The 25845-nt window shown below is 37.3% G+C and overlaps 3 protein-coding genes across 3 annotated transcripts; 1 reads left to right on the forward strand and 2 right to left on the reverse strand.

Moving 5' to 3' along the window:
• Window positions 1-5826: 5826 nt before the first annotated feature.
• Window positions 5827-9034, reverse strand: LOC121804598 (serine/threonine-protein phosphatase PP1 isozyme 3-like). Its single transcript, XM_042204204.1, has 4 exons — window positions 8604-9034; window positions 6724-7283; window positions 6419-6643; window positions 5827-6132 (listed from the first exon to the last, which is right to left on the reverse strand). The coding sequence occupies exons 1-4, from the start codon at window positions 8776-8778 to the stop codon at window positions 6106-6108; spliced, it is 987 nt and encodes a 328-aa protein (XP_042060138.1). The 5' UTR covers window positions 8779-9034; the 3' UTR covers window positions 5827-6105.
• A 3650-nt stretch (window positions 9035-12684) lies between these two features.
• Window positions 12685-15803, reverse strand: LOC121805219 (serine/threonine-protein phosphatase PP1-like). Its single transcript, XM_042205015.1, has 4 exons — window positions 15475-15803; window positions 13606-14165; window positions 13305-13526; window positions 12685-13111 (listed from the first exon to the last, which is right to left on the reverse strand). The coding sequence occupies exons 1-4, from the start codon at window positions 15656-15658 to the stop codon at window positions 13085-13087; spliced, it is 993 nt and encodes a 330-aa protein (XP_042060949.1). The 5' UTR covers window positions 15659-15803; the 3' UTR covers window positions 12685-13084.
• An 835-nt stretch (window positions 15804-16638) lies between these two features.
• On the forward strand, window positions 16639-19028 carry LOC121805745 (activating signal cointegrator 1-like). Its single transcript, XM_042205727.1, has 6 exons — window positions 16639-16892; window positions 17750-17893; window positions 18052-18119; window positions 18251-18301; window positions 18411-18470; window positions 18561-19028. Exons 1-6 carry the CDS (start codon window positions 16763-16765, stop codon window positions 18921-18923), a joined length of 816 nt encoding a protein of 271 aa, XP_042061661.1. The 5' UTR covers window positions 16639-16762; the 3' UTR covers window positions 18924-19028.
• Window positions 19029-25845: the final 6817 nt, after the last annotated feature.

Raw genomic sequence — 25845 nt, forward strand, 5'->3', positions numbered from 1 at the left:
TTTCAGTAATCTATATTATAAAATAATCAATGAAGTGTCGAATTAGAGTAAAACAAATAGAACAATATAAATTTTATCGGGTTTCCGGGCCAGCCCATCGGGTTTTCGGGTCTGGCCCTAACGGGTTGCGGGTTAATCGGTGCGGGCTTATCGGGCTAGAAATTTTCAGCCCTAACGCTATAAATTTGGCGGGCTATTCGGGCCAGCCCACGGGTTGCGGGCTAAATTGACATCCCTATCGTTGACCATGCCCAAATATTATACTAGCTAGTATTATTGATATAGACCGATAGATTTTGTTTACTATATGAATCCTCTAAACAATAAAGTTTAAACGGTGTTTCTTTTTTATTTATCCGGCCCGGCCCGGCCCGGCCCAATCTAATTAAAAGAAGAAGAGGAAGAAGTCAGACTTCATCTTCTCCCCATGACTTTCATCGGTCAATCCAAAAATCAGAAAAAGCTACTCTTATATTCGATCGAGTAATCAATCCAAATCATTTGCTATTTCAAATACTCTTATAGCCCAATATCGTCTTTGTTATATAGCTGAATGATACGGATTTGCTATTTTATTTTATTCCTGATGATCTCTGTATAATTAGTTAGCTTATTTTATATTTTATTATTTAGTTATTATGTTTTGATTTACTTTCTCTAATAGTTAGGATTTTATTTGTTTTCCTAATTTATAGAGATCTTTTTTATCCTACATATTAAAATATGTGCAAAGTATTTTATTATTATTAATCATAATGAATTAAAACTGATTGCTCTCTCAGTCTCTCTCAATTCACGCCAATCATCTCTAATTGTGCTCTACCAACTGATAGGGAAGATAAACCCTATCACTGAATGTCGTCTTTGTTAATAGTATTTCATTAATTGTCAAAATATAACAAACACAACCTTCGGCTAAACATTCAACACTCTTTCGATAACAATTAAAAATATAATGGTGCAATAAAGGAGGAGCGTCACAACAATATTTTGAATATCGACATCATTCAGCAATAAATCTACATATATGAAGTTAAAAATCATGAAAATAATTTTAATTTTACCTAAGATTGTTAAATATAGATTCGAAATAATAAAATGTTATCATTTGAAATTTAAAGTTGGTTTTGATATAATTTTTTTCATTAATTTAAATTATACTAGTACTAGCTACTTTTCTTAATCAAATTTAAAAACCCATATTTCTTGCAATTTTGAACTCTTATATAATGTGATTTAATTATTTTTTGATATTTTTTTAATGTCGGACTAGTAGAAAGAGTCTGCACATATATTTGAAACTTGAAAGGGTCTCAATGGCATCAATTGATATTTGAAACTTGAAAGGGTAGCGTCAACTGCATTTCTAATAAGGATAATTCTAAAACCAATCTTCAATATTCATATGTATCTATTTTTTGTTTGGATCAATGCGAAGCTGAAAAAATTGGATTGACTTGAAATTGTATTACGGTGATTGGCGATATGACAGAAATATTCACAATTAAAAAAAAACATACTAGCATCTAAATGCTCCCAAATTCGCTCCAATATGATTTTTTACCAAAGCAAAATACTAAACCCAAACTAACATCACAGCAAAACAAAATTAGGAATATGCTTAAACTTGTAGACTACAATCTATTCTTTTAACGTGTAAATTGGAAATATAAGAATTTGGCATGACCTCTGGTTTACTAAAATTCCCAAAGCATTCTAAATGTAGAGCACGAGTTGTTTTAATGATCGTGCAAACTTTACATTTTTTATAGCATTTTGACATAATACAAGGCCACTATGATTAAATTAGGCATTTGTCACGATTCCAAATTGGTTGGATATAAATGTTTTTTAATTAATATCATTGGACTATTTCAGGATCTAATTCATTAGAAGCTAAGAGTATTAAATCCTAATATGGCTCAAATTCAATGAATTAATTAATGTACATAATTTGGTAGGAGTATTGTTCAATCAAAAGTCAAAACTAACACAATTTTCATTTTGTAGATTATTCATTACTTATTACATCATGATAATTATGGCTCAGTTCACCGGGCCACGGCAGCTCAAATAATATTGGAAGAAGGCGAGTTGCCGAAATGAGTTTACCGTTTGTAGTCTCTCATCAATCCATCGAGGTCATGTAGCTGAGGCATAATTCACATTTGTTATTAGTGTAAATAGCTAGGTTTATTGGTTGGGGTCAATTTTGTCAAACCATAAGTTAATCTTAATTACAAACACTATTTTACCAAACAAATAAGAACTTGGTGTATTTATTTATTTACTTGACTCTAATAGTCACCCTTATTTATCTCTAACTGATCCGTTGCTAACGGTTGAGGTTTGAATTAGGAAAGATTGATATCTATTATAGTTTAGTATATACACCTAAGAATCATAAATTATTAGAGAAAATAGTATTTCTATTTTATTTGTATGAATAGTGTTAGACCAGTAATGTTCATGAGTTTTCACTAGCGTCAATGCAAATTATGTAATGCTTTAAAATTTTAAACAAACTCTTTTCTAACCATAACCATAACCATAACCATAACCATAACCATATCTTTTTAAGAATTTTTGGTTATCCAAGCATAAATGCAACGGGTTCCATATATCTAGTGGATTTTAATTCCTCGTAACCAATGATGTCATCGAACACGAAAATTAGCAGTAGGAGTCTTCTAACTTAATTAACATATACTTACAAGTTACAACTAAACAAAGTAGTACTAGTAATTGAATATTTGTTGATGAGGACAATCACGTTTGGGTATGATTGTATGAATAAAGTTGGTTGAAATCAGTGGCGGATCCAGGACCCGAAAATGGCGGGGGCGGAACTTATATTTAAATATTAAATATTTAATTTAATATTATTTTTAATAATAAAATAAATAAATATTATATTAATATTTAAGTAGCATTACTGCACTAGCTTCATTAATAAAATATAAACATGCTTCAGCTTGCAAATATGTATTATTCATTTTAAAATAAAAAATTATATAAATATAAACATGCTTTAGCTTGCAAATATGTATTATTCATTTTAAAATATAAAATTAGTGTAAATATATGTACATTTAAAATCACTGTAAATATTATATACAAAAGTGATATAAGTAGAGCACTAAATATTCATATTTCAAAAATATTTAAAATGTTTACTTTGTTACATAGAGAATAATTAAGATGCATGGATTAAATTATAAGTACTTTAGGATAAAAAAGACTTTAACACAAAATTAAAAAAGATTTTAACTAAAGAATAAATATAACAACATAATATATGCAACTTAGTAGTATTTAAAGGTATTATTTTGATAATAAGAAGAAATATGAATTGATAAAATAAAAAATGAAAAATGAAAATAAATATGTTTTTGTTGAGGATTGAACCCTAGACATCTAAGTTAAAAATCCAACAACCAAACCATTGGACTACTATATTTTATATGCCATTTATTGAAAACAAAATTATTTCTACACTCTATGGAGGGGGCGGATATCCTATTTTCGGATTGATTCAATGAAAAATTTAGGCTCTCCGGACGGTCGGGTAGGGGCGACCGCCCCACCTGGCCCCCGGATCCGCCACTGGTTGAAATTGAGAAATGAGAACCATGTTTACTACTCGTAGTTCCTTTATTATAAAGTAATAGTAATAGTAATAATTAAAATTATGTGGAGTACTAAAATAACTGGTATTACTGTATTAATAATGTTTAAATAAATAGGAAATTACCTAAAAACCCAGACTAGTTAAACAACGATACATTTGTATGGGAACAAAGTATACGCTAGGAGTAGTATAATGCTTTAATAATGCTAAAAGTCATAAAATATTCAAATAATAAAAGAATAATTGTTGTTCACCGACTCTACGAGTACATGACTCTTTATTAGTAGCCCATTTACATTATACTATATGTTATAACTAGTTGAATTGACTATTGAAAGAAATACGTCCTCAGTAACATACTACAACAAATCCATCGCAAAATTCCACACGCAATTTTTTGTGTCGCAAGATTTTTAAAATCCCTAAAAAATTTGGGATGCAAATATAAAATGTCCTTAAAGTGGACACGCAATAATGAATAGCGTTCTTATATTCTTGAATTGAGGATACACTTATAAAATGTCCTTAAATTGGGGACTCGTTAATGTCTTCATTTATAGCCCCCAAATCGAACCTCCATTTGTTCTATTCTTTTGACCTAACTCTGATACAACTCCATTGATAAAACCAGCTCTCAAAATGGAGCTGTCAAGTGGGCTGGCCCTTGCCCTGGCCCACCTATATTTTGCCTCAGCCCGGCCCAGGCTCATGTCTGAGTCGGATTGGGTTGGGCCGGGCTTTTATTAATTTTGTTCAACCCGGTCCAGCCCAGGCCCATGTGCGAAGTGGGTTGGGCCGGGCCGGCTTGGGCTTTATTTGATTATTTTTTATGTAGATTAAAGAGATTCTAAAAATATTATATGCAAAAATGTCTAATTAACGAAATCTAAATTGAAATAATGATTGACAAAAATATATCTAAGTAGAGGACATATATGTTATAAAATAACTAATAAATTTTAAAAAATCATACTCCATAATTATTTATTAGAGATTCATGTTTGAATACCAAGATATGAGTATGTAGTATTTTTAAAAATAAACTTTACTGTAACACCTCGACATTTTACATTTTAATTGAGCTCGAAAGGATGTCGATTTTCAAGCCGAAGTGTTTTTTTTGGTTTGTTTAATATTTGCTTCTTTTTTAGGATTGAAAGAGTTTAGGACTTTGGCGGTCAATCAAGAAGTATTCTAGTAATTGTTTGTTTGAGCCAATTTATTTGAGAAACCTTTTTCATCAAATTAATTCTTTTTGGGTTAAGCCCAACTTTCTTTGAGAAACCCAAATTAGCATGGTATATCATGCGAGCCCAATTCCTTTATTTTCTTTTCAAAACCCATTTGTTATGAGCCCAAGTCATATTATTTTTCTTCTTGATCCCACTTAAAACCTTCAACGCAATCAAACGCAGATAGTTTCTGTTCCAAAAAATCCGGCACGTTCCGCCAAAAGTTCCCTCAATCTCTTCTTTCACACACAAAAGTTCCCAAATTCAAAGAATGGCAGAAGTAGTGAACGACGGAGAGGGAGAGTTGAAGCAGCACGCGAGGAAAGGCGGAGGGATACGCCATTAGATGAAGAATGAGGAAGGAAGTCGAGAGGTTGCAGGCGACGATAGAGCGAAGCTGGTCTAGACGGTGACAACTCCTCCGATCAGCAGCCAGGAAGAGAGAGACAGAAAGGAATTTGGGGCTTGTTTTGGTGCGGTGAAACGAGAGAGAGTTGAGAGGGTGAAGAGAGGAGCGCCGGTGATGGAGAACGAGAGAGATATTGGGAAATACTAGGAAGGAAGAAGCGACGGAGACAGATGCGAGACCGAGAGGGGTGAGATGGATTCGGTGGTGCTTAGACTTCGGCGGATCGGAGCAGCGACAGAGGCGCCGTGCTGATTTTGGGGAAGATAGAGGGATTGAGAGAAGGAATTTAGAGTTCCATATTTTGAGAAGAGGGGGAGAGATTGCAATTTGAGGCGATGCGGTTGGGCAGCAGCGAACAGCGGTGGCGCATGGTGGCTGAACCAAGGCAACCTCGAGCCGCAACAGTGGGCTAGCAGCTGCTGTGGTGCTGTATTTTGCCGGAGAACAGAGATGGGACGGCTGACGGCAGTCGTGAATTCGTTTCTGGAAGAATGAGAGATCTGAGATGCGATAGTACTACTTTGTTGAGGTTTTCTGACTTCAAATCCCGAGCGTCACAAAAAATTAAGGACCCTTGTTTGGTTTCAATTCATTCATGTGTCTATTTTGGGGTTCTCTCATTCCTAAGCGTCACAAAAGTATAATTTGTGATCCAAACTCCCAATATAAATGACGTCATATTACATATTACATATTACATATTACGTACAAGATATTACGATGTTGTAGTCTCCTAGGATGAAAAAGTCCCGAGCTTACTTCTCCTCCTCCTCCGACTTCCCTCAAAACAAAGATCAATGCTCATCTTCATGAACCCAATTTTCTTCGTCTTCTCATCCCATCTTGCCACCAAGAAACGACTACAATCATAGTAACATCCGAGGTGAATACATCATTTACACACTAATTTTGTTGCAAAACTCCACTTATCACTAAAGAGAATCAAGAAACACCAAAATATAAGTATTTTTATGGTTGGACCCTTGGCTCGCCATTGATATATAGCTCTGAACATTTTTGGTTACATAAAACAGCTGCTATTCTTAAATCCGTAATCACCTTATTCTTGCTACAAAGTAAAGTAAATGACCACACAAATATGCATACAGGGCAGTATCGGAAAAGTAGAATTGGGGTGGGGATTACCTTCGTTTTTATTTGAGGTGTTCCTGGCTTAGTGGTAGTAGTGCTACTTCCGAATCCAAACTTGGGCTTCTTTTCTGCAGGCTTCAAGATTTGAAAGGAGCACATCAAGGTCTCATCCACGCTCATCATCGCGCCAGCATTGTCGAATTCTCCGCAGTAGTTTGGGGCTGAGAATATTGTCACGAGTTGTCTATCAGCAAAAAACTCATATCCATCTTCAACCACCTGCAAGAATATTAGGGATAACTTAGTTTTAAATTCCATAACTTTACCATGCACTCAACAAGAACAACTACAGATCAAACCTGGTGGGCACGGCAAATAAGGTCAAGATCGTGTTTTTGAAGAAATTCTGTCACCTTATCTGGACCAAAAGTATATGAGACTCCCCTATCATTCATTCCCCATCCTTTGACGTCTTTGCTGGGGTCAGACCATAGTAAATCGCACAGTAAGCCGGTTTCAGGAACATCAGTCGGGCGCTGTAGATTTCTAATTTGATTTAAATCGTGCAGATCTGGAGAGAGTCCTCCGTGCATGCACAATATCTTCTCATCAATTAAAGCTGCAACAGGTAGACAGTTGAAACAGTCTGTGAAAACTTTCCATAGTCTTACGTTAAACCGTCTTTTGCATTCATCATAGAATCCGTATATACGATTGACTGATGCGCATTCGTGGTTTCCCCGCAGTAAGAAGAAGTTTTCAGGATATTTTATCTTGTAGGCGAGTAAAAGGCAGATTGTTTCCAGGCTTTGCTTCCCACGATCCACATAATCCCCCAAGAATAAGTAATTTGATTTTGGGGGCAATCCACCATATTCGAAAAGTCTAAGAAGATCTGAATATTGGCCATGAATATCCCCTGCCGAATAATTGATTCACATGGGGAAAGGTTAAGAATGGAATTTGATGAAATAATCACAAGGAAGAATGAACTAATAGTGACTTATGCCAGTCCCAGAGACATGTAACATGCACAATAACTGCAGAAATTTCAAAATTCAAATATGTATATGCAGAACTTTCGAAATTCAAACATTCCATTTGAATTCAGTCTAAGAAATAAAATACTACATGTGGTTTTCTAAATTTCTTCAACCAAGAGGACCATACAATTTTGATCAACTAAACGTTATGTATAATATATCATTCAATTAATCACTTTTCCAAAGACTTTCCCATAACAGCAACAGAATCTCAAAAGCCACATGAGGTAATAGGATCAATTATCCTTGATAAAGATTAAATGGGTCATGCCATCCGTCATAAGAAAAATCTGAAAATATCTTCTCGTACGTAATTGTAGAAGAAATCTCTGATGATGGTTTGAATATGTTTCCAGTTCCCAATAGCAAAGATAGTATAGCTACAATCGTCTATGCAAATCACTACACTATAATTTTTAGATTATTTGCCCAATGCCTAGCACAGAAAAGATATGAAGTTGACTGATAAGGAATACTTAAAAAGGGAACTAGTACAAGGACAACAAGCTGTCCACCTCCATAATAGTATGCTCCAACTTTACTTGGTTCTTCAAGCTAAGTCCAAATCAAATTAAGCATACTACACCCCACAATTTGGAGCTACGGTTTAACTCATTTGAACTTTTCATACTGCCATTTTCTTGTTTCACATCAAAGTTTAGCAGCACACTTCCTTATCTAAGTCATAAAACTCCTTATGCAAACAATTTGTTCAAAATCATTTGTAGGGTTTAAATGCAAATGCATTCCTCACTCCAATTAGCATGTAAATAGACCAATTTAATCCGAATTCTGAACACTCTCAGCCTAAAATGAATTCTGTGCGCGTGATAATACAAGTACTCCCTCCGTTCCATAGTAGTGGGGGCATTTCTTTTCGGCACGGAGATTAAGAAAGTAGAGAGATGAAGAAAGAATAAAGTAAGAGAGAGTAAAGTAAGTGAGAAGAAATGTGTTAACTTTTACTAAAAAGGGAAATGACTCCACTACTATGGAACGTACCAAAATGGCAAAATGACTCCACTACTATGGAACGGAGGGAGTAGTATACAAAGCCTATTGGAGTCAACCCACACATGAAAACAACAAAAAGCTCTCCAACAAAATCGAAATCAAAGAAAACCCTAATAAAATAGATCATCACCAAAACAAACATTCCCCAACTAAAAAAAATGCAACTTTGAAGAAAATCATACCACAAATCTTAATTGGCGCTTCAAGGTCGAGAAGATTAGGCTGGTGCATAAAAATTTCTTTGGACTGCAAGCAGAGGCGTCTGATCTCCGACTCCGAGAGCTGCACCTGCTTTCCCGGCCTCCCTTTTACCTCAAGCAGCCGGTTTATTATATCATCGAGTGAAGCTGAATCCATCTAATTCCCTTCTTGTTCAGCAAAATTCTCTCATACAAATGAAGAGCCCAGTGAATTGGGCGAGAGGGAGAAGAATAAAGTGGGCGTGCGTGTTGCAGGAGCGTTTTAAATGGAAGAATTTAGCTTTAAACCTTTTCTCTACTGGGTGTGGCTTGTTGTTATCATTATCCTCTTTTCGATTTTGAAATCCCCCTTTTCCGTTTGCGTTTTCTTTGAGAGACTTTTTTAGAAGAGTCGAGAATTTTCACTTTGTTCATCACAGCAATTAAAGAATTTCGTTGTATATATAGTTAATGTTTTTTGCCTGAAGTAGTACTCCCTCCGTCCCGTGCTACTCGCACGTTTGCTTTTCGACTCGTCACAAAGTCCTTACACTATTTATAATTTAAGTTAGAATTAATGCATTTAATTAATATGTTAGTTTAAGTTAATAGCTCTTTTATTAAGTGATGTCTCATTACACCTAAAATTCTTTTTTAATTACACAAAAAAATCAATCCCAAATTTACGGCCTAAAATGAAAAGTGCGAGTAGCATGGGACGGAGGGAGTACAAAATAAGAAAAGAATTTTCATTTATTCTTCACCTTTATATAAAGATGACCGAATTTGATAGATAATACCCCCTTCGTCCTATAATAGATGGCATATTTATGGATTGACATGGAATTTTAGGTGATGTTGTTTTTGTGTGTTAGGTGAAAAGAGAAAATAGTATATTTATATTAATGTGATTACGTGAGAGGGAGCTTTTTTTAAAAAGGAAATGTGATATTTTTATGGGACAAACTAAAATAGAAAGTGTGACATCTATTATAGGATCAAAGTACTAGAATTTATTTCATTGGATTTAGTATTATTTTTTCACTTACTATTTCATGTATATTGAATTTGTTGAGTTGGTTTGATGCGTTTACAAATGTATCAATCAACCGTTGACTAAATTGTACAATATTCATAGTATACGATGATTAAGTATATTAATACTATGATATGTGAATATGTATTTTACTTTTTGTTGATTATATTTATACCCGTTACGTGTTATGATTCTTGAAGTCTACATTTCAACTTCTACTGAATACCGTGTCAAGTTTGTATTATATACTTCTATTTGATACACTACATTTTTGATGGATTGTTTGTTTATTTGTCTTTCGTTGGTGTATCATTATATCATTTTTTATGGATTGTTTGTTTATTCGTCTTTGTTCGTTTGATACACTACATTTTTGATGGATTGTTTGTTTATTCGTCTTTGTTCGTGTATTATTATATCATTTTTGATGGATTGTTTGTTTATTCGTCTTTGTTCGTTTGATACACTACATTTTTGATGGATTGTTTGTTTATTTGTCTTTCGTTGGTGTATCATTATATCATTTTTTATGGATTGTTTGTTTATTCGTCTTTGTTCGTGTATTATTATATTAGGTTTAAGGCTTCTTATATTGCTAACTCATAGGGAAAAAAATGTCAATTACGGATATCAATGTCAATTGACCAAAAGATAATCTCTTATATGTATTCATTGATTTTTCTTGTCAGATTGGCTCCAAAACAATTTTGGAAGTGTCTTTTGAGATTTAGTCTTAAAGTTTTATTAGAAAAATATGCTTCCTCGATTTTCTTGTACTAACGTGGAGAATCTTCGAGTATTCGCCTTGTTTCAGAAACAAATGTTAAGCTTCACTTGAATTTTGCGTTAATGCAAAGGGCCTTCCCCGTATTTTTGGATCAATCATTTCTACAAAGAACACCTTGTGAATCTTATTTAATCTTAGATTTTACAAGATTCAAAAACTAAATAAAGATATGAATTAGTAAAAAATCCTCGTTCATATCGTCTCTTAAGGGCACCCGCAACGCGTGCCGCCGGCGTTCCGCGTGCCGTTTCGCCGGAACGGTTTCGCCGCGGAACGCGTTGCGGCGCACCATTCCGCTCCCATTCCGTTCCCATTCCGTGCCGGGTGCCGACGGCACGTAACGCGGCACGGCTTGTGCCGCCACGCGCTGGGGCGACGTGGCGCTCCCCGGTTCGTGCGTGCTTCCCACTCGCCGGCCCGCGAGTGGGACACGTCAGCGATGACGCAATATTTAATTTTTTTTAAACGGTAATATTATCGTTTTTTTAACTTTTTTTAATTTTTTAATTTTTATTTTTATTTTCTTATTCTATAAATACACCTAATTTATTACATTTCACACACAACTACACATCTACTCTTCCTTAACCAACATCAATTCCTCTCCAATTTTCTATTTCAATCTCCTTCACAAAATGTCCGGCGACGGGAATTACAGCGATGGCGGCTCCGGTGGGTGGGATCTCAACGCGTTCGGCGATTGGGAGACCATGTACAACACACTTGGTGGTTCCGGGTCGTCGACGTCGGGCACCCAGGGGTCGGCGACGCCGGGTGGGTACCAACCACCCACTTTCGATGTGGATGCCTACGCTCGACCACCCGGCTCGCGGCTTTCTCAGGGTTTGTCCCAGATTCGGGAGGATATCCCCGTTGAACCCACCCAGGGAGGAGGCCGAGGCGGTGGAAGCTCTAGGGCTGCGTCTGAGGCACCCGAGGAGGAGGAGGAGGTGTAACTGGAGGATCTGGGCCGGCATCCGTACAACAACGAAGAAACTAAGGCGGTGTACACCGCCTGGCTCACCGTCTCGTACGATCCCATCGTCGGGAACCAACAAGCCGCCAAGTGCTTCTGGGAAAAGGTCCGTGATGTCTACCACCAGACTAAGCCGAAAGGGGCCCGGAAGCGCAAATATACAATGCTCCGTGCTCACTTTGGCCGAGTCGACGCACAGGTCAAAAAATTTTGCGGCATCTACTCGGCCGAAGCGGCGAACTACCAAAGCGGAGCTTCGGGCGCCGACATTCTGAGGGCGGCTTTGCGCGTCTTCTACCAGGACACCGGTCTACAGTTCAAATATGTTGATATTTGGCAGCTCGTCAAGGACGAGGAAAGGTGGGCCGGCGGTGTCCGCTCGAGCTCGAGCTCAACCTCAAAGCGCACGAAGCACACGGCGAGCGGCAACTACTCGTCTGGTGACACCGGTGAGGCCAGCGAGGGTGAACCGCAGGTGTTTGGGGGTCGGGGGATCCAACGACCGACGAATACGGGGGATCCAGCCGTGGGCGCCGTCGGCCGCAAGGGACGAAGGCGGCGAAGGCGGCTAGAGTGAGAAAGGGCCGAGGCGAATCAAGCCAGTCGGCCTCGGGATCGGGCTCGCGGGGAGGCTCGGACACACTTATGGTGGCGTACATAACCGCCACAATGGCGGACACTTCCCGCTTCTCGTACGCCCAATTCACGGCCTGGTGGAACGGAATTGTGCATATGACAGGACTACTTGGTCTTCCTCCTCCCCCTAAACCTCGACCGCCTCCGGAGGATGATTCGCCAGCGGAGTAGTTTTTTTATTTTCCCACGTTTAATTGTGTGTTTTTTATTTTGTGTTTTTTATTTTTTTAGGACTTTTAATGTGTGCTTTTTTAATTTTTTTTAAGTTTAAGTTGAATTTGTTTTTAATGTTGTGTGTTTTTTAATAAAGTGTGTTTGTTTTTTTATTAAAGTGTGTTTATTTAAATTGAATTGAGTTGGAAATAAAAAAAATGAAATTGAATGAATAGTAATTTAAGGAACGGAGAGTTGCAGGTTCCGTTCCTTAGTTAAGGAATGGAGTAAAAAAGTACAGTGGGGCCCTCAAATAGTGGTTTAAGGAACGGTATATGAACAGCGTTGTGGATGGCCTAATATTAATCCATTGTATGTATGTATATATTTTGGCATTTAGAAAGCCAAGTTATAGCTAATTCTAATCGATGAAGAAATCGTTTTTCATATGAAGTTAAAATCCCATAGGCTTGCATCTTGAATATGAGAAAGAGAAGAGCATAAACAACAAATCTCACTCACTCTTTCCACTGTACACCAATTGCAAGAAAGTGATGAAACTAACAACAAACACGTAGCTAAAACCTAACAAGTCGATCACTATACATAATATACAGACAAGGAAATCTTCAATGTAAAGGACCAAACAAAATGGTCTACCTTTGCCTTACTGACTGAAAGCACAAGTTCAGAAAATCTCTGGTGGATTAATCATTCGTCGTCTGAATGGCCGAAAAATCACACATTAGTCGAAGCTATTACAATTTTTCACAGTTTCTCCACAGAAGAGATCTTTTATATGCAACATTGACTTGTTTCCCTCTACAGTTCAGTGACGTCTGTGATCATTATTGCCGTCGATCAGAGTATTCTCGATCCCCCAAAGTTGGTTAAGGTCATCCTATTCTAGCACCAAGAAATGACTGCAATGATGCAAAATATAAGTAGAGATTTAGGTTCTTTAAATTGTACGAAATAAGATAAACTACATGAAGTACGAAGATTGTGCCTATGACAAGGTAGAGTGAATGCCTAAAAAGAGAACGTTATTGTGCCTACGGGAAGTCCCTTAAGATGTCGGATTCTATAGAGTCAAAGTTGTGATTAGGAGACTACCTTTGTTTTCATTAGAGGAGTTCCCAGCTTAGCTGTAGTAGTGCTCCCAAATCCAAATTTGGCCTTCTTTTCTGCAGGCCTTAAAATCTGAAACGAGCACATCAAAGACTCATCCACGCTCATTATCACACCAGCATTGTCAAAATCTCCACAGTAATTTGGGGCCGAGAATATTGTCACAAGTTGTCTGTCAGCAAAGAACTCATATCCATCTTCGACCACCTAAAAATTGCCAGAGCCATTTAAACTAAGATTTGACAAAGTGGACAAGGTAATTGACAGAACAACAGACAGTTCAAACCTGGTGGGCACGGCAGATAAGGTCAAGATCATGCTTTTCAAGAAATTCCTTGACCGTCTCGTGACCAAAAGTATACGACACTCCCCTATCATTAATCCCCCACCCTCTGATATCTCTGCTAGGATCAGACCACAGCAAATCACATAGTAAACCAGTTTCAGGGACATCAGCAGGACGCTGTAAATTTCTGATTTGATCCAAAGTATTGAGATCCGGAGAGAGTCCTCCGTGCATACACAGTATCTTCCCATCAATTAAAGCCGCAACAGGTAGACAGTTGAAGCAATCTGTGAACACTTTCCATAGTTTTACATTAAACCGTCTCTTGCATTCATCGTAAAATCCATATATGCGGTTGACTGAAGCACATTCATGGTTGCCCCTCAGTAAGAAAAACTTCTCAGGGTACTTTATTTTGTAAGCAAACATGAGGCAGATTGTTTCCAGGCTTTGCTTCCCCCGATCCACATAATCACCCAGGAACAAGTAGTTTGATTCAGGGGGTGACCCACCATACTCGAAAAGTCTAAGAAGATCAGAATATTGGCCATGAATATCACCTGTCAAAGTTATGAATGAGAAAATGAAGAGCTAAGACTGGATTTTGGCAGTACTATACGTAATCCACAGAAATTGGGTATGAAAGAGTGATGTGTGAGACCGTTAATTTTCAAGTGTTCCACTACAAACTCAAACTTGGAACTGAGGAATTAACAAAACCAAAAGAGCTTTTTCTTGAAGATCACTGTGTGTCTTTTCAGCACAGGATCTTTAACTAAATAAGACCACATAATTTGGGAAGTAGTAAGAGGATGCACGGTGGATACTTAAAAAAGACCGGGGTAATAGGCAGCTCGCACGTATACAGCTAAAAGACTGGAACAGAGACTCATTAAGCATCTAATGTAGTGATTTTAAAGAAAATTGAAGAAGCATGTCTCTCCTACTAATGCAGACAAGATACTTAATCTCATGTGCGTTCTAGACCTCACTTGTTGTCCATACTAGAAATGCAAATGTTTCCGAGTTGCCACACAAGCACATAACAAATAAGAAAATTCGACTTCTTTAACATCCCATAGATTGTTGAGACTGGTTCCATAATTATGGAGACCACTGATCATGAATATTGAATACATACAGCACTTGTAGAAGGCCATCCACAAGTTTTTTGGGTTAAAACAGAAAAAGCTGTGGAGAAAACTGAAGAAGAATGGAATGAAGCAAACAGCAATGTCATAAATTTTAAAAAACGGGGAAGAAAAATCTGATGAGTGAGAATAACAGCACATTCAAACTCTCCAATTCTCATAGCCCCTTCCAAAATTGGCTTGCAAACCAAGGTTCGTATCATTATTCATAACCGCAGACCAATTGTTCTGAAACTATAAACACCCTAATCAAGACCAAAAACCGAATATGCAACTCTGTATACTCAAACACCACTATTTAAGAAGTACACAGTAATTCCATAACAATAAAAGCAGACTCAAGTAAGATAGGAGTATTTGGCTGTCTAAGCTCCCAACACAAACAACACCACACTCACAAACAGTAATCACCATAAACTAAGTTCACTGCTAAAGCTTAAAACAGCAATGCTTTTCTTTCTTTAGTAGTAAAACTCTTCACATATTCCATTCCTACACCAATAAACTCAATCATTCCCAAACTACAGCTCAAAAGTCAACGCTGATCACGAATTCCACTTCAAGTCAACCCACCACAAAAAACCAGGAAGATAAAAAAAACCCAAAATGAAACAAAACCCTACTAAATCGATAGGACAGTTAATTCGATTTAACAACATTTCGGTTTAACCAAAATAAATATACTATTAAAAAATCGAAACTTGGGAGAAAATCTGACCACAGATTTTAATGGGGGCTTCAAGCTCAAGAAGATTAGGCTGGTGGAGGAAAATCTCTTTGGAATGGAAACAGAGCTTTCTCATCTCCGACTCCGACAGCTGCACTTGCTTCCCAGGTCTCCCTTTGACCTCAAGCAATCGATTGATTATATCATCCAAAGCCGCTGAATCCATCTGATTCATCCCTTCTTCTTCGTTTAACCAAAACCCAGGTCGTGTGTGGATTGGATTGGATTGGATTTTTTGTTAGCAATTCTTTATAGTTTTGAAAATGGCGTCGCCACTCCCAGGAAGATGGCAGTCGGTAGATTCCTACGAAGGAATTATTTAAACTGAATTATTTTAAATTGATCAATCGAGTTCAATAAAAAATTATGACGTGTATAAAAGTTTTAAAGAATTAATGATTTTGAATTCAGTAAAGATGTATACCAGCTCTTATATTTTATTTTGTTTATTTAAAATTCCTTATGATGCAAAACATATTTAAATAAATAAAAATGATAATATTTTATTGAAAACTAGTACTAATATATTTCGATTTTCGAAATTTGAAAATTATACTCCCTCCGTCCCCGATTAAGAGTCACACTTTTCCATTTCTGTCTGTCCCCAATTAAGAGTTACACTTCATTTTTATCATAAATGGTAAGTAGGTCTCACATTTCACTAACTCACTTCACTCATATTTTATTATAAAACTAATATAAAAAAGTGGGTCTCACGTTTCACTAACTTTTTCAACTAACTTTTATTTACATTTCTTAAAACTCGTGTCTGGTCAAAGTGTAATTCTTAATCGGGAACGGAGGGCACACGATTCACATGTCACAACCAAATCACCCCTTTTGCTAAAGATAATTGTATAATGTAGGAGTATTACTTCGGACAATTTAATTTAAACTTCATCATCTTCAATTTTCAAAGTTTATAGAAATAAATTCCATGGTATATTTGACCGGATAGATTCACATCCGTTCCGATCGAAATCCTCTTCTAAGTTTCCAAAGACAAAACATCATATAATAAAATAATTCTGATTATCGAAGTTTGACAACAATAATACTAATAAAATAATTATAATAAATTGTAATCAATTCAATAATTTCAAGTAGTTTATGCTCGCCCTAAAAAGTAAAAACAAAGAAAGAACGATTCCTTTTTGCCAATCGATATCATCGACTGGAAAAGGGAAAAAAACAGTCACTCATCTTCCAACTTCCAAACAACAGCTTCTCTCAAATCATTGAAGAAATTAGTGTCAAGATTCGCTGAAAACTCGAAGATATGGCGAGCAGAAGAATAGAGTCGTCGAATTACAGAAACCCATGTATAACAATGCACCAACCGTGGGCGTCTCTGCTTGTGTATGGCATCAAACGGATTGAAGGCAGATCTTGGCCCTCCCCAATTCGAGGTAACGCTTTCAATTAATTCTTCTTTTTATGAAGTTTGAATTTGTGGGTACTAGCTGTTAGTTCTGTATATGCTTCATGCCAAAAATTTTATTGTTGAGATTTGAATTTTGATAATTTTGGTTGTATTGCTTTGCATGATCGAACAAAAGGAGACATTTTCAGTTGATTTCTAGCCTTTTGATGTTAGTTTTTATGCCAATTGAGACTTTAAGAGTTAACTTTTTTTTATTTTTGAACAAGTTATAGTTGGACAAAATAATTCCAGTCTTTATGATTTTTGTGTAGTGAGACTAGTTAGGGTGCATAGCAATCAAGGTGGAAATTGTAATGAATTATGGATATTGCTCGATTTGGGCTTTAGGACATTGCTTGGTTGAAAGACTATGTAGTTCGATTTTCAATATGCCTCTGATCGACTTGAATGAAGAGATTTAGTGTTCAGTTTATGAATTTATCTGGAATCATGATGCATATGGAAGCTTCAATGAGTACTTTTCAGCTGATTTGGCCTTAGATTAATTACATCAACCTATGTGTTTAGAGACAGAGAAGTTAGAAAAACTAGTGGCTTTTCGGGTGCAGCATTGGTTTAAGTTCCTTTGTGATCATTCGTGCAATCGGTCATTACTTTGATCATTAAGGTATATAGTCATGTTTCTGTTAAGTTTCTGTTAAGTTTCTACTCTGTTTTGATTTCCAAAGCCATTTTTTGTACACCTATGTGTCATGGAATCATGTGTATTCAAGTCCAATGGTTGTTGTTTTTACTTTATAAGTGTCTATATTCAAATGTGATTGTTTGTACAATTGTTACATTGGAGTCATGAATATCTTTGTCTTCTGTTTCTTTCCAAAGGACGGCTGTGGATTCATGCAGCAGGTAAGGTTCCCGAACCAGAGACAGTCAAAGCTATGGAAGAGTTTTACAGGGAGATCTACAAACTGAATGGAGTAACAGATATTAAATTCCCTGAGCATTACCCGGTTTCCAGACTTCTCGGTAGCATATTAGATGCATTAGTGTAAATTACTTTACGTCTAAATTTTTCTAATCCTAATTTATGTTTATATGATGTCAAATAAGAAGCAAAACCTCTTCCTTTCTAGATGCTGAAAACCACTAGAAATCGTGTAACCATAAATTTCATTTTTCCATAGGCTGTGTTGACGTGGTAGGTTGCCTTACTTGTGAAGAGCTAGTAAATTGGGAAGCTATACCTGCATCGGTGAACACCAAAACTTCTTGTTCTTTTACTTACGATTACCTGCAATAACGGGATCATTGGTATAAGTCCCTCCTCATGCATCAATGTATTTTATTTATTATGTTTATAAACTTGGGATTTTGCTGCTGCAGGTGAGAGTAGAAGGACAGACAGCTTTTTGTTGGCTCTGCGAGAAACCTCAGGTCTTCCATTACACCCTATACTTTTGTCGATTGTTTTGTATTTTCAGTTATTTTGAGTGTGTTTCTTAGTATCATTTCTCAAGAAAAGAATGCCGATTCATTCATGTAGAGATTGATCGTTCCATTTGAAATGCGCGGATTCCAGGGTGTTTATAATCTGGAAAAGAAGGTAGTTGTAGAAATCAACTTGAATTATTTCCTTTATGTTCTTCCATATTTATAGAGCCCTCCCTCATATTTAATCTCGTTGTGCACGTAGATATATGAAGCCGCTGTCAGAGGTCTCTCTTCCGTCAAAGCACCACAGCCAGTTACTTTCCCCCTTCCAGAGCCACGAGACCGGTTCTCTCTGAAACCTGGTTCACTTGCTTCTTTTCCGAGTTGCACAAGCACCTCAGCAGAGGAGAAACCTCCTAGCCTCGTTGCAGCAATTGCTGGCGCTAGAGCAGCTGCAACCCAATTCTCCAAGAACAATATCCCCAGAGCTCCTAAGACAGGCAGTATTGAAGGTAATGGGAAACCAATCTCTACGAGAACAGGGGATAAATCTAAGGAGTGGTTGCCGGTTCAACGAGCTGGTGGTGATACACCCGATAGCTCCTCTAGTAAAATTGGCTTATGATTAGTGGCGTAGTTGTTTTAATAAACGATGTGCTACCCTAGGTGTGTGTTTTTATAGACGCTCTCTCCGTACATATGGAATTTAGTCATGTTTTTTTTTCCCATATTTGTCCGTTCTTGAAAATTAGTAGTACTAATATCACTTCAACCATTATCAATTGTGCAATAAAATTCTTACGGCGTCAAGGACGGTGTGGTGGGAGCATACGAAGGCCACGCCGGATGAATTAGCACCGGGACGGCTCCTTTGCGGATGATGGGCCAGTCGAGGAGATGCATGACACGGCGAGCTTGTGAGATGGGGACGATGGAGCTAGGCCTGACGAAACGGGTGCCCACACCCGATTTTGCCATGATTCACCCACCCGAATCCGTATATCTCATAGTTAAAATTAAGATATTTGTGCACGGTGAAGTGAAAATTAAGCAGCATATTTTTTGTTTGCAACACAAGAAGGAAACACAGTAAAACATGCACAAATAAATGTAGTTGGTTAATGACAAAAAAATCAAGAGCAAATGCGAGCCCATATAGGGTATTTTGCGGACAAGCCAATGAGTTAAAATCATTTCTTCACCATGAAGTAAAATGGATTTAAAATATAAAATAAAAATAAAAATGTGTTATTCCAGAAGAAGAGTCGACAACATCGAAAATGTTGATTGTATTGCAATGACTTGAAATTTGCACGCATTGATTATATTGGAAAGACTTGAAATTCGCACGGTTATAACATTACCTTTTATTTACATAACTAACTATCAATTATTGTTGGTTGATGGATTCATGGAGTGGAATACGTATATTACATGGTTTACAACTTTAAATCGTATTCTTTAACGTAAAATACACAGCCCATAATAACTCCATCATCTCCGGCCCAACCTCTTAAAATAAATCCTGAGATCTATTACCATTTACCAAGCTCACTTATAAGTAATACTAGTACTCCCTATAAATTTCATTACTCCCTTACTTTTTTACCTCAGCTCTTCCATTACGCCCTATACTTTTGGCGATTGTTTTGTATTTTCGGTTATTTTGAGTGTGTTTCTTAGTCTCATTTCTCAAGAAAAGAATGTCGATTCATTCATGTAGAGATTGATCGTTCCATTTGAAATGCGCGGATTCCAGGCTGTTTATAATCTGGAAAAGAAGGTAGTTGTAGAAATAAACTCGAATTATTTCCTTAAAGATGGAATAATAATAATAATAATAATAATAATAATAATAATAATAATAATAATAAAAGCGTAATTAACACTACTCCGCATAAAAGTACGCCTCCACGGTCAGGTCGCGGGGAGGTGCCGGCTTGTTCACGAGGAAGATATCCTTGATCTCGAGCTTGTAAACGGAAAAAGTTCCGTTCAAACTGGGGAAGCCAGCAAATAAGAAACCAATTCGACGTAAGTAATATTCAAAAAAGAGGAGAGAGAGAGAGAGTAAAAGAAGAATTAAAACCTTTGAAGGCCGGGTGGGCCTTGAACAGCCTTCCTCGCCCGGGATTCCTCATCGGAGCCGGCAGAGAGGTTGCGGAGCTGAAAGTAATTAGAATTAGAAGGTGAGATATAACCTAAAAAGGGGAGTCGGAGTACGAATGAATTACCTTGCCGGATAGGGTAATTTTGGAGCAGCTGGGTGACTGAATGTGGGCGCCTTCGCAACCGTTGACGCTTGTCTCCGACACCGTGAAGCTAGCGCGGACGTCCATCGTCACCTCCCTCCCCACGGGTCCAATATGGAGAGGTAGAAGAGCGGGGAGCCTGTTTTGGCGTCGGTGTAGGAGACCGGATAAGTGAAGGGGGTGGACGTCGGAGTTAAAGAGAGGAGGAGGAATAATAATTTTCATCCTTTATTTATTTTTATTACACTTTGGGCCAGCAGGAATAGGGAGTTGGAGTAGGCTGCAAATCCTTATATTATTAATACATTGGGTTAGATGGACTAATTTAATTGTTTGGCCAAATAATTAGTTATCGGAATGACTAATTAATTTACAGCGATTTAATTAGTTATCATATTGACGAAAGGCGAACACACACGAGACAGAGGCAATGAAAACTCAAAGAAAGCGAAAATAATATTTCAAACGAGAATGTTATGAAAGACTTGAAATTGCACGGTGCAGTAAACAAGGTGATTAATTAAAATCATTTTTTTGTAATGAAGTAAACTAGATTTAAAATAACAAATAAATTGGATTATTCTAGAAGATGAGTCGACAGTGTTGAAAATATTGATTTTATCAGAAAGACTTGAAATTCGCACGAGAATGTAAAAACTAATTAAATTTTTATAAACGTTAATTGTAATTTGTTAGTAATAAAATGGATTTTAGTGATGTCAATTTTGTCCAATTGTAGTTTTATATAACTATTGGATACTAGAAATGACCATAGATGATCAATAAATACTAAAAAAGGCATGCAATTTAGGTTGAGCTGAATCAGTCTTTTAAATAAGAAACATGAAGTATTAAAACATTTTAAGTAATAACCCCCTCAATCTCTAAGATATCATATTCTTTACCCCATAACCTAATTTATTTATTTCGTCAGAACCCCAAATCTTAAAAGTTATCACAAAATGACCTCCTCCAGACTATTTATTCCAGTCTACACCCCACAAATCTTTTATGTTGAAAAGAGACTAAGGAAAGGATAAAGCTATGCTTTTAAAAATAACCAATTAATCATTTTAACAGTTATACCCTCCAATTTTCATGCCCCAAACGAATATTTGCATTTCTATTAAGGTTTGGTGTATTGACGGTCAATTTGCTTATTCTGCATTTGGATAGCTCGTCTGGACTGAATTATCAGTTTCAATTGTATGATCTTGTTGATTTATTCAATCGCGCTAGTTTTTCTTGAAACTGTTTATCTATTGCTTAAATTATTAGTTTGGAAGTTTGATATTGTGATCCATTGGTCTGTTGATACGCCGTGGAAATTTAATTGTTAAATAACTTATCATTTGTAGGAGATAATGCATAGCTTGGCTGCAGATTGTTTCAATGTTTGTAGTGTTTTGGACTGGTCTTCGCTACCTGCTTGTTAAAATGACCCTGAATAGAGCATAGAATAAAACCAGCTCTAAATTTATGACAATTTTTTTATGTTCTGTGTATTTAATGTAGTATTGAGTTAATCAGTTTATAAGTGAATACATGGTTTTTTCGTGACTTTGCTAAGGTAGAATGACTTGAACATTGTTTACCATCTTACTGTTTTTCTTTTCTCTTCCTACATGGATTGAGCGCTGCCACCCAATGTCTCACCTTATTCAGCTGACAAATTGTTGGAAATCTTTTCTAGTTGTGTAGTAGTGACTAAATCTTGATCTTTTTCTGTCTAGTGCTTAATAGAAACCATGCCTCGTTAACACTGTTGTTACATGTAGAACCTCAGAATGCAGACATGAATTTGTATGAAGTAAATAGTGCTGTGTGGAGACCTTGTATCCTGCTTGCTGCAATAAAATTTGTTAATCTTTGCCATTGCTTCTCCCAGTGGGATTGGTCCATTCATTGACAGGGTAGCTCTTTCCAAGGATGTAGTACTTTATGCCGATGAGGATGAATGGTCGAGTTATTAAAATATGTGCTTCACATTGAGTTGCGTATATAATGGTCATCACACCTTTGTATGCTAATACATACTTGCCATGGTAAAAGTAAGCAGCGATGATGGCTGTTCGTATTTGGCTTCGTAAGGAATCTTGGTCATGCTATATATCTGGTGCATTTTTCACTGATAAATCGCAGGCTACTTCCATGTTCAATGATCATTTGGACAAATGACATACATTTCATTGCATAGACTTTATTGATAAAAGTAAAGTGACTTTAAGTTCTAGTTGACCTTAGGTTTGGGTTGTGTTTGCAACTTTTTCAAAATTTCTAAGTTTTTCTAAAGCTTTTTTGAAGGTCGGACCAATTTTGCTTTTCAGCTTAAAGGTCTTCTTATAGACCAACCTATAATATGTTTAAACTTTCAAGCTGATTATTTTAAGTTTGATGACCAAATAATAAACCAAAAAAATTAGAATATGAGTATATCGTTTTATTTTAAATTTTAAAGATTTATATTAAAGTAAAAATAAAAATATTATATGCAATTTTGAGCCGGACACTATGATTGTCATAAATGAAAATTGGTAGATAGAGTTGTGCTTGCTTGTTGTATTGATATATAAGTCGTACCTAATTTTTCGTTCCAGAACAAAAGCATAAATACAATACTCTACTACTAGTAACTAAATGAATTGTTATGTGTATGGTTTATTGACAGTGTGAAGAACGAACCTACGGTTGTGATGATCGAAATGCAAAATTAATGAAATGACAACATGCAAGGAAGAACACAAGCGAATTACGTGGTTCGGCGTAAGCCTACATCCACGGGCAGAATCTGGTGTGTTTCTTTATTGATCACTCGAGAAATTACAAACATAAGAGCACTCAAAACTCTCAAGAATTTACAAGATGGAAAACCCTCAACTCGCCCGAAAACTTCTTGCTTCGAGAGCTAAAAACGCACAGCTGAAAGATAACACTTCCTCTCTTGAATTCTCTCTCTATCACTTTTGATTTCTGTTGTTGTTGTTGGTTCCGGAATGAATCGCAACTCCCTTAAGAAGTATCGATCAAGAAAACCGCCGAACAGCTTCCTTTGCCGAACAGCTTCCAATTGCCGAACAGCTTCCAATTGCTGAACAGCTTCCTTTTGCCGAACAGCTTCCAATTGCCGAACAGCTTCTTTTGCCGAACACGGTTATAACCGTTTCCAACGGCTAGTTCCTGTTTTGGTTCCCAACGGCTATTTCCTGACTTGATTCTTCCACCAGCTCAATCCGATCTTGATGAGCTCAAACACTAACAAATCCTCCACCTTTGAGCAATCTAAGATCCATCACCACCAGTTCCACCTTCCTTCCCATACTTACAAATTTCGGACCACCCCAACCAAATCCAAGCAATGTCGGAACTTGGATCTTGGTAGGGCTTTAGTAAGTGCATCGGCCGCATTGTGCTCGGTGCTGACCTTCTCAATCTTCACCGCACCCTTCTCAACCTCATCTCGAATGAAATGCAGCCTCACGTCTATATGTTTGCTGCGTTCATGATATGTCTGATGTTTCGAGAGACAAATCGCGCTATTGCTGTCGCACTTGATCACAACATTCTCTTGCTTCACCCCAAAATCACCAACTATACCCCTAAGCCAGAAGCTTTCCTTTACTGCCTCAGCAAGAGCTATATACTCTGCCTCCGTCGTCGATAGAGCCACCACAGATTGGAGATTAGACTTCCAGCTCACCGCGGAGCCGAACAAGGTAAATATGTACCCAGATTGTGAGCGCCTATTATCAAGGTTAGCTGCATAATCTGAATCGCAAAACCCAATAATGCTATCCTTATCTCCTTCATTCTCTGATTTGAACATTATTCCCAGATCACTACTTCCTTTGAGATACTTGAGAATCCCTTTCAAAGCCAACCAGTGCTCTCTTCCCGGACAGGACATGTATCTGCTCACCACGCTTACCGCATGAGAAATATCAGGCCTTGTGCATATCATCATATACATCACACTCCCAACTATGTTGGAATAAGGTATCTGGCTCATCTCTCTTTCTTCTTGCTGATTTCTGGGACATTGTGATTTGGACAGCTTAGTCTGTTGTGATAGTGGAACTGAGGTTGTTCTACTCTTGTCAATCTGATATTTGCGCAGTACTTTCTGAATGTAGCCTTCTTGGGACAACCACAACACCCTCTTATCTGCATTTCTGAATATATCCATTCCCAAAATCTTGCTAGCACTCCCCAGATCCTTGATTTCAAATCCCTTTTTCAATAAGGCTTTCACCCTATCTAGCTCCTGTCTATCTGGTCCAGCAAGCAAGATGTCGTCTACATATAATAGCAAATACACAGCAGGTCCCTCAGACTTTGATTTGAAGTAGACACAACTATCATATCTGGAATTTATAAATCCCATACTCTGCATATGTTCATCAAACTTGATATGCCATTGTCTACTTGCTTGCTTCAAACCGTATAGACTTTTCTTTAGTAGACAAACCTTATCTTCACTCCCATGTATCACAAATCCCTCTGGCTGATTCATGTATATAGTTTCCTCAAGCTCTCCATGAAGAAAGGCTGTCTTCACATCAAGTTGGTCCAAAAACCAACTTCTTTGAGCAACTATAGCTAGCAAAATTCTGATTGAGGCATGCTTTACCACTGGAGAAAATACTTCATTATAGTCTATTCCCTCCTCTTGTGTGAACCCCCGAGCTACAAGCCTAGCCTTGAACCTAATCTTGTTCCCAACCTCCAACTTTTTCTTGTATATCCACTTACAACTCACTGGTTTTTGTGTGGAAGGTCTCTTCACAAGCACCCATGTCTTGTTCTTGATCAGGGACTGTATCTCATCTATCATAGCCCCCATCCACTGCTTGCTCTCCTTAGAACTCATAGCTTCCTTGAAGCTTGAAGGCTCTGCATACTCTATGTTTTCTGCAACACATAGTGCATATAGCAAGTATTCTTCTTCACTGTATCTTGTAGATGGTTTAGGGATTCTTCTGACCCTATCTCTGGCTAGAACATAGTCACCCAAATCCTGCTGCACTTCTTCAGGGTTCAAGACATCAGCATCTGCTTCTTCTTGTTCACTATGATTTCCCATCTGCTGTTCAGGCTCAGCAATTCTATCTGCTCCAGAAACCTCCACCTGAACTGATTCCTCAGCCTCCTCAGGTTCTGGAACACCCATCTCCACCATCCTCTCAGGCTCTGGTTCTTTCTCAGAATGAGATGGCCTCTGGCTCTCTTGAGCCTTTTCTAGAAATGGCATCCTACTTTCTTCAAATTGCACATCTCTAGAGATAATAACTTTCTGAT

Source organism: Salvia splendens, chromosome 5 (assembly GCF_004379255.2).
Source record: "Salvia splendens isolate huo1 chromosome 5, SspV2, whole genome shotgun sequence".
Lineage (NCBI taxonomy): Eukaryota > Viridiplantae > Streptophyta > Magnoliopsida > Lamiales > Lamiaceae > Salvia > Salvia splendens.

What these genes read in the sequence shown, in the direction of transcription:
- LOC121804598 (XM_042204204.1), bottom strand. Translation starts at nt 8,778, where the DNA reads ATGGATTCAGCTTCACTCGATGATATAATAAACCGGCTGCTTGAGGTA. An exon ending in AGCGCCAATTAAGATTTGTG is followed by an intron (nt 7,284 to 8,603) that starts GTATGATTTTCT and finishes ATTATTCGGCAG; the next exon opens with GGGATATTCATGGCCAATAT. An exon ending in TTATTTGCCGTGCCCACCAG is followed by an intron (nt 6,644 to 6,723) that starts GTTTGATCTGTA and finishes ATATTCTTGCAG; the next exon opens with GTGGTTGAAGATGGATATGA.
- LOC121805219 (XM_042205015.1), bottom strand. Translation starts at nt 15,658, where the DNA reads ATGAATCAGATGGATTCAGCGGCTTTGGATGATATAATCAATCGATTG. An exon ending in TTATCTGCCGTGCCCACCAG is followed by an intron (nt 13,527 to 13,605) that starts GTTTGAACTGTC and finishes GGCAATTTTTAG; the next exon opens with GTGGTCGAAGATGGATATGA. An exon ending in CTCCTCTAATGAAAACAAAG is followed by an intron (nt 13,112 to 13,304) that starts GTAGTCTCCTAA and finishes GCATCATTGCAG; the next exon opens with TCATTTCTTGGTGCTAGAAT.
- LOC121805745 (XM_042205727.1), top strand. Translation starts at nt 16,763, where the DNA reads ATGGCGAGCAGAAGAATAGAGTCGTCGAATTACAGAAACCCATGTATA. An exon ending in CCCGGTTTCCAGACTTCTCG is followed by an intron (nt 17,894 to 18,051) that starts GTAGCATATTAG and finishes ATTTTTCCATAG; the next exon opens with GCTGTGTTGACGTGGTAGGT. An exon ending in GGGAAGCTATACCTGCATCG is followed by an intron (nt 18,120 to 18,250) that starts GTGAACACCAAA and finishes TTGCTGCTGCAG; the next exon opens with GTGAGAGTAGAAGGACAGAC.